Here is a 16006-nt window from a genome sequence, read left to right as displayed (position 1 = left end):
ATAAACCTGGGAGAGTCCCATGTCCAGTAAATGACCCACAGTGGCAGACCTTTGCCACACCAACAGCTCAAAGTCTAATTAATAGGTTTGAGATTGATGAAGAGAGAAAAGTAAATAGTACTCCCAAAATTACCAGTGATTATTTCTTTGATTTACTAGAAAATATTTAAATAATTTCTACACCAAGCTACAGGAAGGCTGATTATGATATACTCAACTGTTATGTTATTAGCATTAGAATATATTCAGTGGGGACTGAGGTATGCAGGGGGTGTATGCAGTGGGAGGGGAAGGGTATGTGGGTGGGTGTGTGCCATGTGAATACACTTGCATGAATATACTAAATTGCTTGCTAAATTAATGTCTCAAAGATTACTGATTTCACCATATGATCAGAGTACAATGAATTCAGCTAAAGAGCACCAAAATCACAGCTTATTAAGCAAAAATATGTAATCGTTGCAATATTCTGAAGAAACACTGAAAACCAGGACACATTCATAAAAAGCAAAGGTCTTCTTCAACACAAGTATATTGATTAAATAAACTTTTAGTTAAATCACCTTTTGATTTCAAAGAATGTGCAAGTCAAGGAGTTTCTAGATGCTATTCTAAGGCAAGATAATCAGGAGGATGAAGAGGAACCTCAAGGGCAGGTTATCTATGCTCTCAACCCAGACCTGGAGACCAGAGGTAAACACTGTCCATGTTATTGGCAAAATAAAATAGGGGTCTAAAACCAACATACAGGGGTCTGAATACCAAAATACAAATACTGAGCAGAAAAACATGTCAAGAACAAATGAATTTTCTATTCTTACATGTGACTGTGCAGGCTTTGTGCAGACAGGGGCATAAAAAGCAGAAACTTTGGCATTGCTGAGGTAGTCATCAGTTAAACCTGGCCAACTCTGGCTCTTTACAATACAGCCAGGTTTTGTAATTATGAAGAAATCAAGACTCTGCTGCTATTTGAATGCACCCTTGGGTCCTGAGCACACTAGGTCTCACCCTCTGCTGCTTGGCTGCTCAGGAGAGCTGAGCTGAGTCTCTCTTAAGAGTCCCATTACATCGTGAGCACGGAGTGCCTGCCAAGTGCCAGAAGCTTGCCCGGCTCTGGGGAAGCACTCAGGCTACCCATCACCACAGTGCTAGGCTCCTGCCTCTCCACAAATTAGCAGGGACACACAATGGCATTACCATTGAGTCCATTTCTCAAAAACTGACCACAGTTCAGAGGTTTAAGGCTGCCCATCACATTCTTCCAGAGCTGACATATTGCCCATAACCATTTAAAAGAACTGATTATTGGTTAAAAAAAATACAACAGTGAATAAATTCACATTTTACAGAGAACAGTGAGGATGGAAACTAAATCATATATTTTTTTGTACCCAGACTTCACTGTTCTTGCAAACACTATAATGAAGCTATTTTTATCCTGGAGCTGCAGGGATGCTCAAAGGTTACTCCCTGGCTACTAACATGCTGGGATGCTGGGAGGGACAGAAAACAGAAGCAGTTTAAATCTGAAAGCTTCCCCCTACTCCCTGAGGCAGAAATGTGAACTTGCAAATACCTCTAGTGAATAAGAATAAATGAGACATCAGATATGTTAATAATATATGGAGTAAATGTGGTGAAACTAATTGTCCAACTAGAACCTGAAAAATTATCTAGTGACTCAGGAAAAGGTTAAAATAAAAATACTAGGTACATGGACATTGTGTTATCAGATAAAAATAAGCTATGTGGAAAGTTCCCTTTCAAAAGACATGAACAACAAACAAGTCCAGACCACAGTCACTAGAAACAGTTGCAAATGGAAATCTCAAAGGCCTCAGTTCTGGCCTCTGATCTACCACTAAAAGGCTGAGCTTTGAGGCAAGTCATTTAACCTCTCTTCTTCCACAGAGCCTGGACTGGATGGTACCTATTATCACTGCGACCTATCACCCTTTCCAGCTTTAAAATTATAGGACTCTATGAAATGAAAATGCAAAGATACAGTATTACCATGTTATTGCAATCAGATGGGTCATAAGTGCTCTGTTTAAAAACTTTACAGAGTTCTGTAAATTCTTCACACATCTCATGGATTTGTTCATTTAAAATTGCTCCCTTGGTACCGCCAAATTCAAGTCTTTCCAGCTTTTCAAATTCCAATATGGTGACAAATATATCCTTCATAAAAACATAGTACAGTAAATCTCTTTCCACCATTTTGTGCAACAAAATAACAGTTTATATTCAAAACTGGAGAGTCAATGGACACTTACATAACACAAAATAAATATTAATGACTTGAACAAAGTTAACAAGTATGTAAAACAATGGCACATCATTAAAAAAAATCAAAGTAACTGCTAATTTTTAAATTCAAATTCCCATTTTCACATTTGCTGATAATTATCCAACAATACAGGCAATGCCTAACTGACCATAGCTAAACATGACTCCCTAATTTTATGTCCTTCTAATCATGTCAGATTGCCAGGTAATATCCAAAACTTATTTTTAGCCTCCCACACCTTGCAATGAATCAGTTCCCTTATTGGAAGGGAGCTTAGGAAACTGTTAGAAAAGGGTAATGTGAATTGTTTGTAGTTATTCATTTAGTGCTCAGACTTTAAAAGGCATCCAGGCTGATTTTAGTGATAATGAAAATTTTCAAAACATGAGGCTCTAATTTTGAGCATAGTCAACAAATTTCATAACAAAAAAATGTCCAAGCTTAAGACAAAGAGTTACAATACTTTACAAAGAAAATAAGGCAGAACCATTACTGCAAACTTTATAAACTCTCTTAGCCAGTTGGCATGTGGATGCTAATACATGTGGGTTTCCATTCAATATTTAGTGTTAGGTATTTAAAATGATAGTCATGTGTTCATGCTCTATATTAATAAAGAGTTTTAATGGTTTTGTAGAATATACTAAAAGACTGCAAATTTTAGGCTATCAAATGGGTACATTATGGAATCCCAATAATAATCACTAAACAGAGGAAAAAGGAGATCAGTTTATAGATTCCTAATTTACAACTGCATTCCAGGAACTTAGGTTAAGTCGAATCACTGGTTACATGGAGATTCACTTAAGCTCAGTATAATAAAAGGATCAAAGTGAATTTTTAAAAAGTCAAACTATCTTCAAAGCACTGGCTTTTTGATGGTCTCTTAAGAAGCAAAAAGAAAGGAGACGTCCCTCTTCCACCCAAATAAAATAAAATGTTCCCTGAATCATATAAACTCTAGGATTTTTGAGTCTACCTACAAAATGAATAAACTACAAATCAATAAATGAATACCTCTATTTTCATGAAACGGTCAAGAAATGTGTCAAATCTATGAAACACCAGATGAGACTGGAAATCCCATGGTTTCAACTTCTTATTTCCAATAAAACAGCTTGGCAATCCTTTTCTGTAGTTGAAAAAAGAATTTCTGAAAGTCTTTAAGATGTTAATGGCCACCTGCACCTTTTCCAGGGAGTCTTCAATTTCTCCTTTCAAAAGGTCTTCAGGAGAAAGGTAAGCTATTGCCTAGGATTTAATGAAGGGAAACAATGATTAAAAATATGTAAAATATGTTTAGTGTTTTTGACTAAAAACACGTTTCAAAAACTATTATTTATTTTCTTTTTTAAAAAAGATTTATTTATTTTTGCATACAAGAGCTGGGGTACAAGCCAGAGGTGTGGGGTGGGGGTGGAGGGTGAGAGGATTCACCAGAGACAGAGTTGGGAGCAGAACAGGAGGACTGACTGAAATACACTGCTGAGGGGTGCAGCAGGCGAGTCAGGAGAGGTTTGCTGCGCCATGTGGATTGCTCCATGGTCGGCCCCGGGATTGAAATTGTGCTGCAGTAGTTGTGGACAGCTTCACAGTGCTGATGCTTAACCCCTTGCACCACCAGGGAGGCCCTATTATTTTTTTTAATCAATCATTTTTAAATGAAAATATGTAGAACTTGGTCAGCAATGTGGTGAAACAGCACAAATTCCAGAAATTCAGGCATTTGGTTTCAATGACATATACATTAAAAAAAACCTACAGGAGACATACAATTCCTGGATTTACACATATTAGCAATGACTAAAGTTTTGCTAAGATTCACAGATATGAAGACTACCATGTCATCAGAATATGTATAGATATTTCTGCCAGCATATATTTTGCACAATTTTTTTTTCATATAAATTAATCCATCAATCCATGGTTTTTTGGTCACTTTACTTAGTAGCAAGGGTCACTTGCTCAGGTGAGAAATGGACAAAATAGGTGGGCATGCCACTGATAATTCTTTTAGGTTGCAAGCTTTCTTTTAAATATCATTGTAGACCTTGAAATTTAGCTGAAATATGCCTCATGAACTAGTTTTGAACAGAGGAAAGGGAAAGGAGAGAGGATTAAGACGACCAGCTGATCCATGGAACACTGATCAAAATCTCATAGAACCATCATCAAGTTTCCTTCCAGTTCTTCACTCCCCATTTTTATCATGAACATTTAGAATTTCCCTCTCTGGAGACCTCAATTCTAAAGGCTCTTTTGCATGCCATTTTTTTCCTGATGCATTTTAACTTCATTTAAATTACAAGTCTGATCCTGTGTTTTTAATTATGTGGTTGCTTAGGAAGTTGTTAGAGATCTCAATAGAGAATGTAAAAAAGCCAAAACTGAGCATAACACAGCAGATGAAAGGATTTCTCCCCCATAGAACTATTACCCTCATTCTCCTGTTAATGGATAAGTTTTACATGCAATATATATTCGATCATAATGTATAAAGTAAAAAGGAAGCCATTTAGTGTCTAAAAACCTTCCTGATTAGAATCCTTCAAGTTCTAGGTTTAGATTGCCAGTACATGCTCTTAATTTTCACTCCGGATGGGTGGAAAATTAACTCTACATGAAGCCGCTGACATTTCCACACAGAACAGGGAAGAGAATTACCAGTAATCCCTCAGCAAATGTGAGTTTTAGAACAATTTACGCTTTGGTATGGACGGTGGATTCCACATACTGTTATCTACATATATTCTTTATAGTAAGAGCGTCCTTTTAAGAAACTAAAAAATCTATAGGTGTGACTCAGTTGCTTCCTGTTTCAGCAGCCCCTTGTAACCTCATTATCTACATCTAAAATAACTTCTCTTGGGTAAGTCATCTGTATACACATGACTGTTCTTCTTAGCTGACAGTCATACCAAGTAACATCCTGTGTATACAACCCACTGTTGAAAAAAACTTCCAAAGTCAAAGGTACAGTACTATATATCCTAGAGTGGAAAATCCAGTCTATACTTTTCATTGAGCAGCACTGTATGGGAAAGAAGACTGACACAATACAATGAACTGAGGGGGCCAGTAACTACTTTTATGGCATTAGTTGTTTCAAAGGACCTCAGCTGCCTTATCTGCAAACAAATAGAGATGTATTCAGTGAACCTCAAAATCTCTTCTAGCTTTGAGCCTCCCCTGGTGGTGCAGCGGTTGAGCGCTGGGTTGTGAGGCTGCAGGCAGCCTCTGAAGCGCCAGTTCGATCCCTGGCCACCAGCGAGGATCCCACAAAAAAAAAAAAAAAAAAAAAAAAAATCTTCTAGCTTTTAAGTTCTGAATTCTTTGATTTCTACCACAGTAGCTTTTTAGAATACACCCAAACTGGGCCTCCTGGTTGTGCAGGGGTTAAAGTCACAGCACTATGAAGCTATCACCAGCCACTGCAGCTCAAGTTCAATCCCTGGCCAGGGAGATAACCCACATGGGACAGCAGACCTCTCCTATATTGCCCCCTGCTTCCCCAGCAATGTATTTCAGTGGATCTGCCTGTTCTGCTCCCCACTCTGCTTCTGGTGAGTCCTCTCACCCCCTGTACATTTGGCCTACAACCCAGTTCTTATATGCATAAATAAAATCAATAATTAAAAAAAAAGGACACCCAAACCACATCAGCTCTATTATCTCAGTGGTATCAATACAAACAGTCTCTGGATTTAGAATGATGTCCCACTTCAGAAGTGTTATGAACTAAAATACTGCTAACCAATTTATCCACAACCCAATTAATTATCAGTTAACCAATTTGTCAATAATATGTTAGTTTGACACCTGTCTCCCAGATTCTTCCCCTTTTCTTTTTTATGTGCTCTTACAGAGTCTTACTTTTGCTTCTTGACCTCTCAGTCTTGAACTCATCCTCACCTAGGATCTCATGCATGACAACATCTACAACAGAGATACCAAGTCATGGACTAGACAGGACAGTGGGTCTAGAGTGATACTGACTATACAGTGACCAAGAAATACATTCAGATTATCAGAGAAAAGAAGGAAATAAAAAAGACTCCATTAGCAAAATTCAAGTATACCATCAAAGAAAGTGACCAGATGATGCCTTTTATGTGTCTGACCATGTTGATGGTCACTATTAGAAAACAAGTGAACACATGTGTTTCTAAAGGCACAAGAGGTTTCTGACTGACTGAAATGCTTAGAAGGATCAGGCAGATAATAAAAATGAATGAAGCAGATAAGAACAGCAGCAAATTGTGGAGACCATGGTCACCTGGACAGCATGTGGTACAACTAAAGGGGCACTGACAGTTCTAGCAACTGACTGTGCCAGTGGGGATGGTGAAGCCAGGGTACTGTGAACTAAATTTTCAATAAAGGCTGCAATGCTGGAATTTTATTAAACAAGACCTCCTCGATTTAGGCATTGTCAACAATTGTAAATTTTAAAACACTATGCAAAACAACAACCTACAGGCCAAATGCTGCTGAGAGAATGCCACTTCATAGCCTCTGATATCTAATCTAACACAGCCACATACCTGAAAATCTTGTAAAAATAGAAGTCCACAGATTCATGAAAGTGTGCATGAAGCAACAATTATAAAAAAATACAAATCATTCAAGGTAGTAAAAGACTTCCTATATATCACTATACATTCAATAAACTGTATCAAAAATTTAAAAGATGGTAATGCTTGAAATTAGCAAGTTAAAATAAAATTATTTACACAGTGATAATAGCAATGTATTTGATAGCATCTTTTAGAAATTATAAATATTAAATAGTGCTCATGAAAAGAACCTTTGATCAACATTAGCATTTACCATAAGCCAATTACACAAGTTAAAGAAAAAGGATTTTTATATAAAGTTTTCTGCATGTTGGTTGTACAGAGAAAGCTGTAAACAACCTAAATTTTCAAAACTAACAATTATTTTTTAAGAAGCTAGTAAAAAATTATATGTATGTGGAGGGGAACTGGCGGGGAATAAGTCAGAAGGAGAAAAATACTGGATGATTTCACTCATGGAATACAGAGAAACAAATAGAAATATGACAAGAATTGAGGCCACTGGAGGGACAGGTGGATGGCGTGGGGACAATGGGAAAGGGACCCAATGGCCAAGAATAAAGGGCCATTGGTGCTTTGATAGTGGGGGTGGTATGGTCACATACATCTAAGGAGGTGGAACCTATTCCCCTATCATATATAGTGTTGTAAACCAATGTTACTTCAGTAAAAACAATTATACATATAATGAAATGAGTAAATGAGAGTAAGCTCTGGGGGAAGGAAAAATAAAAAAATGAATTTTAGGGTGAAAGGACTGGAGAACTATTCCCATTGTTGTAAATTTTACATCATGAAAACATTTTACAGTTATCATTAGTATACCACATGTTATAATCAGAAATAAACTGTTATTTTAAAATATGAAGCAGAGTACAATGGGTAGGTACAATGGGTGAACATGGGAAAGCTATTCCTCTTCTCTGATAAATGAATCTACTGATAGTACCCATGTTAGTGTTCCTGTGAGGATTACACTTGTGGATTTTATAAAGAGTTTATAGAAGTTCCTGGCAAATAGGCACTATACAATGTTCGTTAAAATATCAGCAAAAAAAACTGGTAAGGAAGAGAACAGCTCTTCAGAGGAACAACCTGCCAGGTATGAAAGTTGGTTTACTGGTGATTTTTGACTGTTAACATGTTAGGGCAGATTTACTGTAAGCCCACTGGGAGAATCAAGGAAATCAGATCAACGGACTCTTTGGATAGAAGCCAGGCAGAGTAACCAAGCAACTAGGCAAACTCTGGCTACCGACACAGATTAGGAGCCAGGGTTAATAGGTTTATAGGCTTATAGGTAAACAAGGCTTCTGAAGAACCACCTACAACCATGAGTGACTACTGCTGGGGTTTATACACTTAAGTGTTTTTTTGCAGTAGCATAGTGGAGATTCTTAAAATGAAATAAACATCTGCCAAGGTAGGGTGGGGAGAAGTGGTCATCACAGACCCTGAAGCAGGGATCCCATACAGAGCTTTCATATGCCAATCAAGTCATTAGGACCCAGCCCACGTGCTTAACAGAGCAAATCTGAGTCTGCAGAACAGAGTGACAGAAACAGAATGTAGCCGAGATGATACAATACAGCAAGCACTCAACCTGTCAGATCCTATCAATAGCTACAACTAGCTTGTAAGTTATCAGTTTGGAATTAACTTTTATTGAGCCTCAATTAAATGCCAGTCTGGCCATTTCACTTAGGTTATCCCTTTTGATCCTCACAATAGTCTATGGACTAGGTATGATTGTACTTAGATGTGGAAACTGAGGCTCAGAGAAGTAATTGAGTTTCCCATAAAAGGTTCAATTAGATTTGACTCCAAATTGTTCTCAGTACAAATTTCTTTCCACACACACACTCCACTTCTTTGGAAGAAAAAAAGTAGTAGCCCAGAAACTCTAAATTGCAAGTCTGTATATATGCATTTCATTCTCAAATATCAGGAAAATTGAGCAATGATGTCATCATTCAAGTCTCAGTTAATTTATCTGAAAACCAGCTAGGACTGGATTGGATCAGTTTCCCAGCCCAGCCATCACACAATGTTGTTCTCTATGTTGCTCAGAACAGCAAGTTTCTGGAGACTAGGGCAATGAGAACTCCAAGCTGTTTGCCTTGACTATCAGCAGACTTTCAGGGATCCAAATCCCCTCCAATTTACTTTACAGGAGGAGGAGAACATCTCTTATTCTCCACCAAGAGAAGACTCAGAAAGAAGGCAGTTGTTTGCACAGCAGGACAAGCGTTCTCACAGGCCACCATGTTGGCGGCTTGATCTGGGTATCCATCTCCAAAACTGTAAGAAAGCAATTTTGGAAAATAAAGCTACCCAATCCACAGAATTTTATAATGGCAGTTCAAGGAAGCTAAGACACACCCCAAATGAGAACCACTGGATTATGTGCCCTTCAAGTATCATTTAGCACTCAAATTACATAATCTCTGATATTATTCTCTGACACAGAATAAATGAAAGTTCACAGGATAAAGGATAAAGCAGTCCACTTTGAACATTTTGCAAATTAAGAGAATCATAAAGACGAGGTATTTATAAAGATCAACAATGAATCAGAATTTTTGCAATGTAATTCCACTATTTTTTGAGCATCTTTTTTTTTTTTTCAGAGTCTCTTAATTTACTTTGCTTTTCAAAAGTCTTCACCACCATTGCTCCTGTGGAAATCACAGAGAAGGATACAAAGAAAATACAAGCATTTCTGCCTGTTATTAGGAGATGTATTAAATCTCTCTGAAGGTTGGATATTAAACAAATTCCAATAACCACCTCTCCCTTGAATACATCAGGCTTATTTTAGAACTCCTTTCCCATTTAGTATAAAAAGTCACCTCCCATTGTTACCACAAAAGTCCTTTCTGGAAAAAAAGGAAAATGGTGTTTTGACTACATATTGGATTTATTTTTCATTGATTGAGAAAAACTTTCTGCAATGGTTTATATTCTTGCTATTTTTTAAATGCTACATACCTGGTCAATGAAGAGATTACAAAACTCTTGCAATAAAACTATAACTCGAACAGGAGTATTATAAAACTTGGAATGACTCCAGATCAGACAGACAGTATGAAATAATGGCGCGATTAATTTACGAGTCTGTGGGAATTCCATCTCCTGGAGACACTGAATGTGTTTCCTCAGTGGTCTTAGATAAAGTTCCACATCTTGGGCTTCAAGGAGAGCTGAAGGAAACCAAACCACCATGAGAGCGATGGAGTCTCTTCTTTCTAAATACATACTTTACAAGTTCAAGAGAACACTGCAAAGTACCACGGCTCCACTTAAACGCTGTCCTGTTTCTTTTTTATATCACTTCTGCCACTGGCACATTTCCTTTGGAAGTATTCCTAACACCCTTTGGGAGAGATACCCTTAGAGTCTAAAGAATAGTCAACGCATAAAAACTGTGAGAGTAAAACAATTCTACGAGGTTGTTGTCACTTTATGGTTTGGACCATAAATTTCATCACTGGGATGTTAATTTCTCCCTGGTCCTTGTTAGCAGCACAATTTAATCTTTTATTGCCTCATTCCAGTGTCCTATGAGAGCAACTCATGCAATGACTGGGAAATTCCTACCATGTATGTAATCAAAATGTAACAAAATCATTAAGCCTGGGAGATGAAACTATATGTGGATGAAGGTTTTATGACACTGTACTAATTAATGCCCTTCCCCCATTTAGTAAGTGAATGAAATGCTGCACTTGATGTCTTCTAATGACACCTTCGTCCTGATCATGTGTACTTTATTCTCCAGCTTTATGAAACTCTTCAGGTTCTATAGTAGCTACCGACCAAAGAGCCTCCAAATTGAAGTTCTAATGAGAATGTGTGTGGTCATCATTGATGTTTTGGTTAAGATCATGAGGGACATAGAAACCAAGCCAAGGAATAAGAGTCTTACCATTTTTCACAGCCATGAAAATGTCCTTTAAAGTTGGAAAATAGCTGCTTTGTTTACTTTTCAAGAGCTTGACCATTTTGAGGACAATAGGAGCCTGAAGCTGATTGAAAATCAAAATAAACATAAGCTAGATTAATTACTATGTAAATGTATACTGTAATACTGAAATTACATTCCACTCACATATAATACACAGAGTATTAAACACTCAAAGACATAAAGCAACATTTTTCCCTAAGCATTTTATTTTGCACTTACTTAATTTGACTTTTTAAAAAATCTGTTAATTTTCATATTACTATGTATGAAAAATATTTAAACTTCCAATAAAACATTTTCTTGCTGTTTCAGAAAATCTCTAAGGGACATGCGAATGAGTGAATATCTTAGTTTTTAGAACATTAAATTGAGTAACTTATATGGGAAATACCCAGCAAAAGAACCAAGGTTAGAGCTTCCACAGCTCTAACCATAGCCTCTAATCTCTCCAAGATTCTACTCCTTCCCAAACCAATCGACTAGATTCATCAAATCTTACATGCTTCAACATTTCCCTAGGGAGTGAATTTTTCAATGCCACAAATTGTTTTCAATTTCCCCAAATGCTATCAAAATATTCTCAAAAAGGTATAATTACTTTTGGAACAACAGAGGAGACAGATAAGTAATCCAAAGATAGCATGTTAAACCTTTAAGGCTACTGAAAATAACTGCTCTGGAGACTAATTCCACAATGGACTTTGCTAATTCAATTTACAAGCAACTTCTAGGGCGAGCTACTTACTTGATCATAAATACATGACAGATTCTCTCGCCTCATTGTCCAGAAATCTAATTCAGTTTGAGGATTTGAGTGAAGACCATATAGCAGAGGCTGCACTGAATCTTTTTCTACAACTTCTTGGATTTGATGTGACCATTTAATAACCACTGACTCAATTTCATGGAGTATTGTCCTCTCATTCAGCTCTAGCCTATAAATATTGAAATGACTGGTAAGATAATTCAAGAGCAAACAATCAAGACTTGGCTTTTAATAATTTTCTAAATGATCTTCTAAAATAATTAAAATTTTCTAAACTATTTTGTACATAGAAATACTTCAAAATCAGATCCATTAGTTTTATGGCATCGATTTGAGTTGTGGCACTGTTATTGTCATTGGTGTGTCTCTAACATTAAAAAATATAGGTAAGCAAAAAATTATATCCTTAAAATCATTTCACCAAAATCATCATCAATATTGGCATAATAGCAATTCTTACAGCTCGCTTGTCTTTTTCAAAAGTACACTTTAAAAAGAAATATATGTATATATGGAGTTTTTCAGCATAACATTTAAAAATACAGTTATAATTCTCTAACTGCCAGCAGTTTGCTGGCAGTAGAATATTAAATGGGTATTCTGGTTCTCGATTTTAATATACTATGCTGCATATACTATATCATTACATACTTGGTCTCTGAACACCTCTGATCCAGGCCAATGTTTCCTGCAACAGTGGGAATTGGTAGAAGAGTTCTTCTCAACATTTTGCCCCTAAAAATATGCATTTTATTTTTCATGACTTCTACGTGACGTTCCATATCTTTCGAAATAAAACAGGACCAGGATTTATGGTTGTTCCTATTAGAAAGAATTGGCACTAAAATCTAGAGCAGAGAAACATTTCAAAAAATTAATTAACAGACAACATGCTCCTTCAAAGACTTTTTTTGTCATACAATATTGGCAACAAAACCATTCAATTTCATATTCTCCTATGATATAAAATCTACAGAGAGGACAAAGTCAGTGATCTATTTTCAAAGTAAAAACACTATAATTTACTTATTATCAAACATTTGTGGAGGTTCCCAATTATTCAAACACTGCATTGAAATAAGCAAAATCATGTCAAGTAAACTGCTTTTTAAAATTCACTTCTTTTAAAAAAAAAAAAGTAATTTTGGACAGTATATGATTTCTCACCTCAGGTGTGGTCACTATAACTCTCCCACCACCAAAGTGACCATAGTTCATCACCATAGTCCCCTGTGCTCCTCCCTCACAGTTTTCACCCCACCCCTCATGGATGCCTGTTATCTATGATCAGCTTTCATGGTTTGCCTTTCACACTTCGTTTTTTCTATATTCCACATATAAGTGAAGCCATCTGACATTTATCTTTTTCCTTCTGACTTATTTTGGCTAGCATCAATCCTCTGGCTTCATCCATGTTGCCACAAATGACCTGAGTATCTTTTTTGATCACTGAGTAGTATTCCATTATGTATGTATTCTACATCTTCTCGAGCCATTCATCCATTTTGAGGCATTTAGGTTGTTTTCATATCTTGGCTATTATAAACAGCGCTGTACTAAACTTTCAAATTAGTGGGGTTTTTTTTGGCAGGAGGGTAGATTCTCAGGCCTGAAATAGCTGGTTAATATGGCAGATCCATTTCTAGTGTTTTGAGGAACCTCTACACAACTTTTCATAGTGGCTAAACTAGTTCACATTCCCACCAACACTAACTACTTACATAATGCAAACTGAACACACTGTCAAATATATTAATAAAAAAAATGTTTTTGAGTTACATAGAGGTAAGAATAAATTAATCTCAAGTCCTGGGTGGCTTCCCAGTGGGTTAAAGTTTGATAGAAAGATGTTTATTATTACATAAACCTTTTCCATTGATGTTTCAGGAATATCAATGAAATTATGTATGTGAAAACTCTCAAAAATGATTTTTTTAGTCCCGGAGTCTAGCACATGTTAATAGGAATTTGCTGAGTTAATGAAATTGATCTCTTCTTGCTTTCCTACTTCTTTCCAATATCTACTAATTTTAAACATTTTTCATTTTTTTTACTCTATCCAGTTTCATCAGCATTATACAAAATTATAATTATGAAATTATAAAAATGATAATTATAGATTATATGTAATTAACAAACTTATTATATAATGCATATTAATTATAATTATGAACTTATAGAATTTCAATTAGCTAAAATGCTCAGAAAAATTATTCTACCTTTTTATTCTGACAATACAGTCTCCTAAATTGTTTTCTAATAGAGCTGAAACACATCTTTCCAAATTATGTTAATATTACATTTTCCTGCTTAGCACCCACAATATATCAAGCTGAGAATACAAAGATACAAAACAGTTTCTGCCTTCAGAGAGCTCAGTGGGTTAGGATCCTTGATGTAAGAGCTGCCACACAGGAGAAACACCTGTTTCTACAAAGAAATATGAGGGAAGACTTGCCAAGAAAGTTGCTACTTGGTATAAATTTTTAAGGTGAAAGACCGGGCAGACATTCCAGAAAACTGAACAATGATACAGAGAATCACTGAGGACTGTGGAGTAAGACACAAGTGGAATACTGCCAGTCTGGCCTAGAGAGCCAGCACCCAAGAAGAATGGCTGTGAGGAAGGCTGGGGGAGTTCATGAGGAGATTTGGAAATCAGACTGGAGAATTTTGGTTTACTGAGCTGAACATCCACTGACCCCATGGAAACTATTTGCTAGATTAAATCCCCAATATTAATAGCTTTTTCTATAAGTCAGGTGCAAGGAAATTTCTGGTTATTCAACATTAATGATTTAACTGGGTATTGATTCAAACAGGTACTATTTCAAAACTACTATGCTTTGAGGAAGCCAACTTTAAAATTAAATGCTTGTGTCAGAAATTAGTTAAAACTTATGAAATTCTGAGTCACATTTTGCAGAGCATTTAGACACAAAGCTAAACTATATAAATAGAGCCTTTTAATTATAATAAATCTTACTATCAAAAAGTATATACAAAGTAACTCAATTTGGGGTTCAGTTTTGTATTAGGAATTTTTATCTACTAGGAATTTTTATCTACTTTTTTTTTTTAAAGAAATCAGACTTCATAATTTTTTTTTTTTTAGATTTATTTATACAAGCACTGGGTATAGTCAGAAGCGCAGGAGGGTGAGAGAATTTACCAGAGCCAGAGCGGGGAGCAGAGCAGGCAGAAGGACCGAAGTACACTGCTGAGGGGAGCAGCGGGTGGCAGGAGAGGTCTGCGCGCCATGTGGGACCCTCCTCTGGTGGCCGGGGAGCAGCCGGGGATCGAACCGGTGCTGCAGAGGCTGCGGGCAGCTTCGCAACCCAGCGCTCAACCGCTGTGCCACTGGGGAGGCCCCTTTATCTCATTTTATAAGAAAAATATCCATGAGGTAAAATACATATAAAATAGAAAAATTAAGTAGAAATAACTTACATAAATAAGAGAATATATGTTCTCTGTATAGCGAATATAAAAAAAAAGAAAAATATACAATTATAGACAAAGGAGTTATGGTGTCTTTACTATGGTTTTCTTACCTCTTTTAAGCTGAAAATATTTTTTATGAGGTTCTTCAATCAACAGAGATTATTACCTGGGTAATACTAAAAACACAGGCACCTAGGCCTCTCCCAGACTTCTTACATGGGATGGAAACTAGAGAGGACTATAAGAACCAACTTTTGTTTCCATTCTGGCTTAGTGAGCATTCATAATCATTGTTTCTATCAACATTTGGATCAACATAATGCATAATGAAATAAACAACTAGAGGACACATCAAATACTTTTGCTAAGTAAAATTATACACAACAATACAGTTACAAGTAACATACGGGGGTGGGGGACACAAAGCTGAGCAGCAGAAGGAAGTTAAATTTTGGGCATATTAGGTTTGAGATGTCAATTACACATTAGGTGGCCATGTCCAGAAAGAAGGTGGAAGGAATTCCTCTGGGAATTCATGAAGGAGACTGAGGCTAGAGGGAGAAATCTGGGAGGCATCAGCACATCAGTACAAATTATGAGTAATCAGTGCATAACTGAGTCAAACTCGATGACAAGTGAGTGTTTTTAGATCACTTAAATGAGGAAAAAAAAAAAAGCCATAAATGACTTTCTCCACCTACAGTTCAAACACTTGGTTCATCCCTTCCTTATTCTATTCCATTTAAGAACCCAAACATTGGAAAACTCCAATACTTTTAAAATCCAATCACTACCCCCCCAACATATTCCCTCCTTTATTCAATTCAGTCAACAATTCACCAATATTTGCATGAAATGGCTCTCTTCTTAAGGCACCCAAAAAGGTAGAGGTTGATTAGCCTGAAATGCACGTTAGGTGTGCCCTAATATATATATTTATTTATATCACACACAAAAAA

At 36.5% G+C, this 16006-nt stretch overlaps 1 protein-coding gene across 1 annotated transcript in view; it reads right to left on the bottom strand.

Annotated features, from left to right (window-relative positions):
* The window catches only part of DNAH11 (dynein axonemal heavy chain 11), a 304261-nt gene that overhangs the window by 276706 nt on the left and 11549 nt on the right, over nt 1–16006 (bottom strand). Inside the window, 6 exon segments of the mRNA XM_037508957.2 lie at nt 2017–2184; nt 3311–3544; nt 9862–10073; nt 10799–10898; nt 11583–11772; nt 12255–12451. Of these exon segments, the coding sequence (XP_037364854.1) occupies nt 2017–2184; nt 3311–3544; nt 9862–10073; nt 10799–10898; nt 11583–11772; nt 12255–12451 (1101 nt within the window).

This window comes from Talpa occidentalis, unplaced genomic scaffold, assembly GCF_014898055.3.
Source record: "Talpa occidentalis isolate TD23 unplaced genomic scaffold, MPIMG_talOcc4v2.1, whole genome shotgun sequence".
NCBI classification, from domain to species: Eukaryota; Metazoa; Chordata; class Mammalia; order Eulipotyphla; family Talpidae; genus Talpa; species Talpa occidentalis.
The sequence above is the reverse complement of the archived record's forward strand: the minus strand, read 5'-3'. Positions and strand labels throughout refer to the sequence as shown.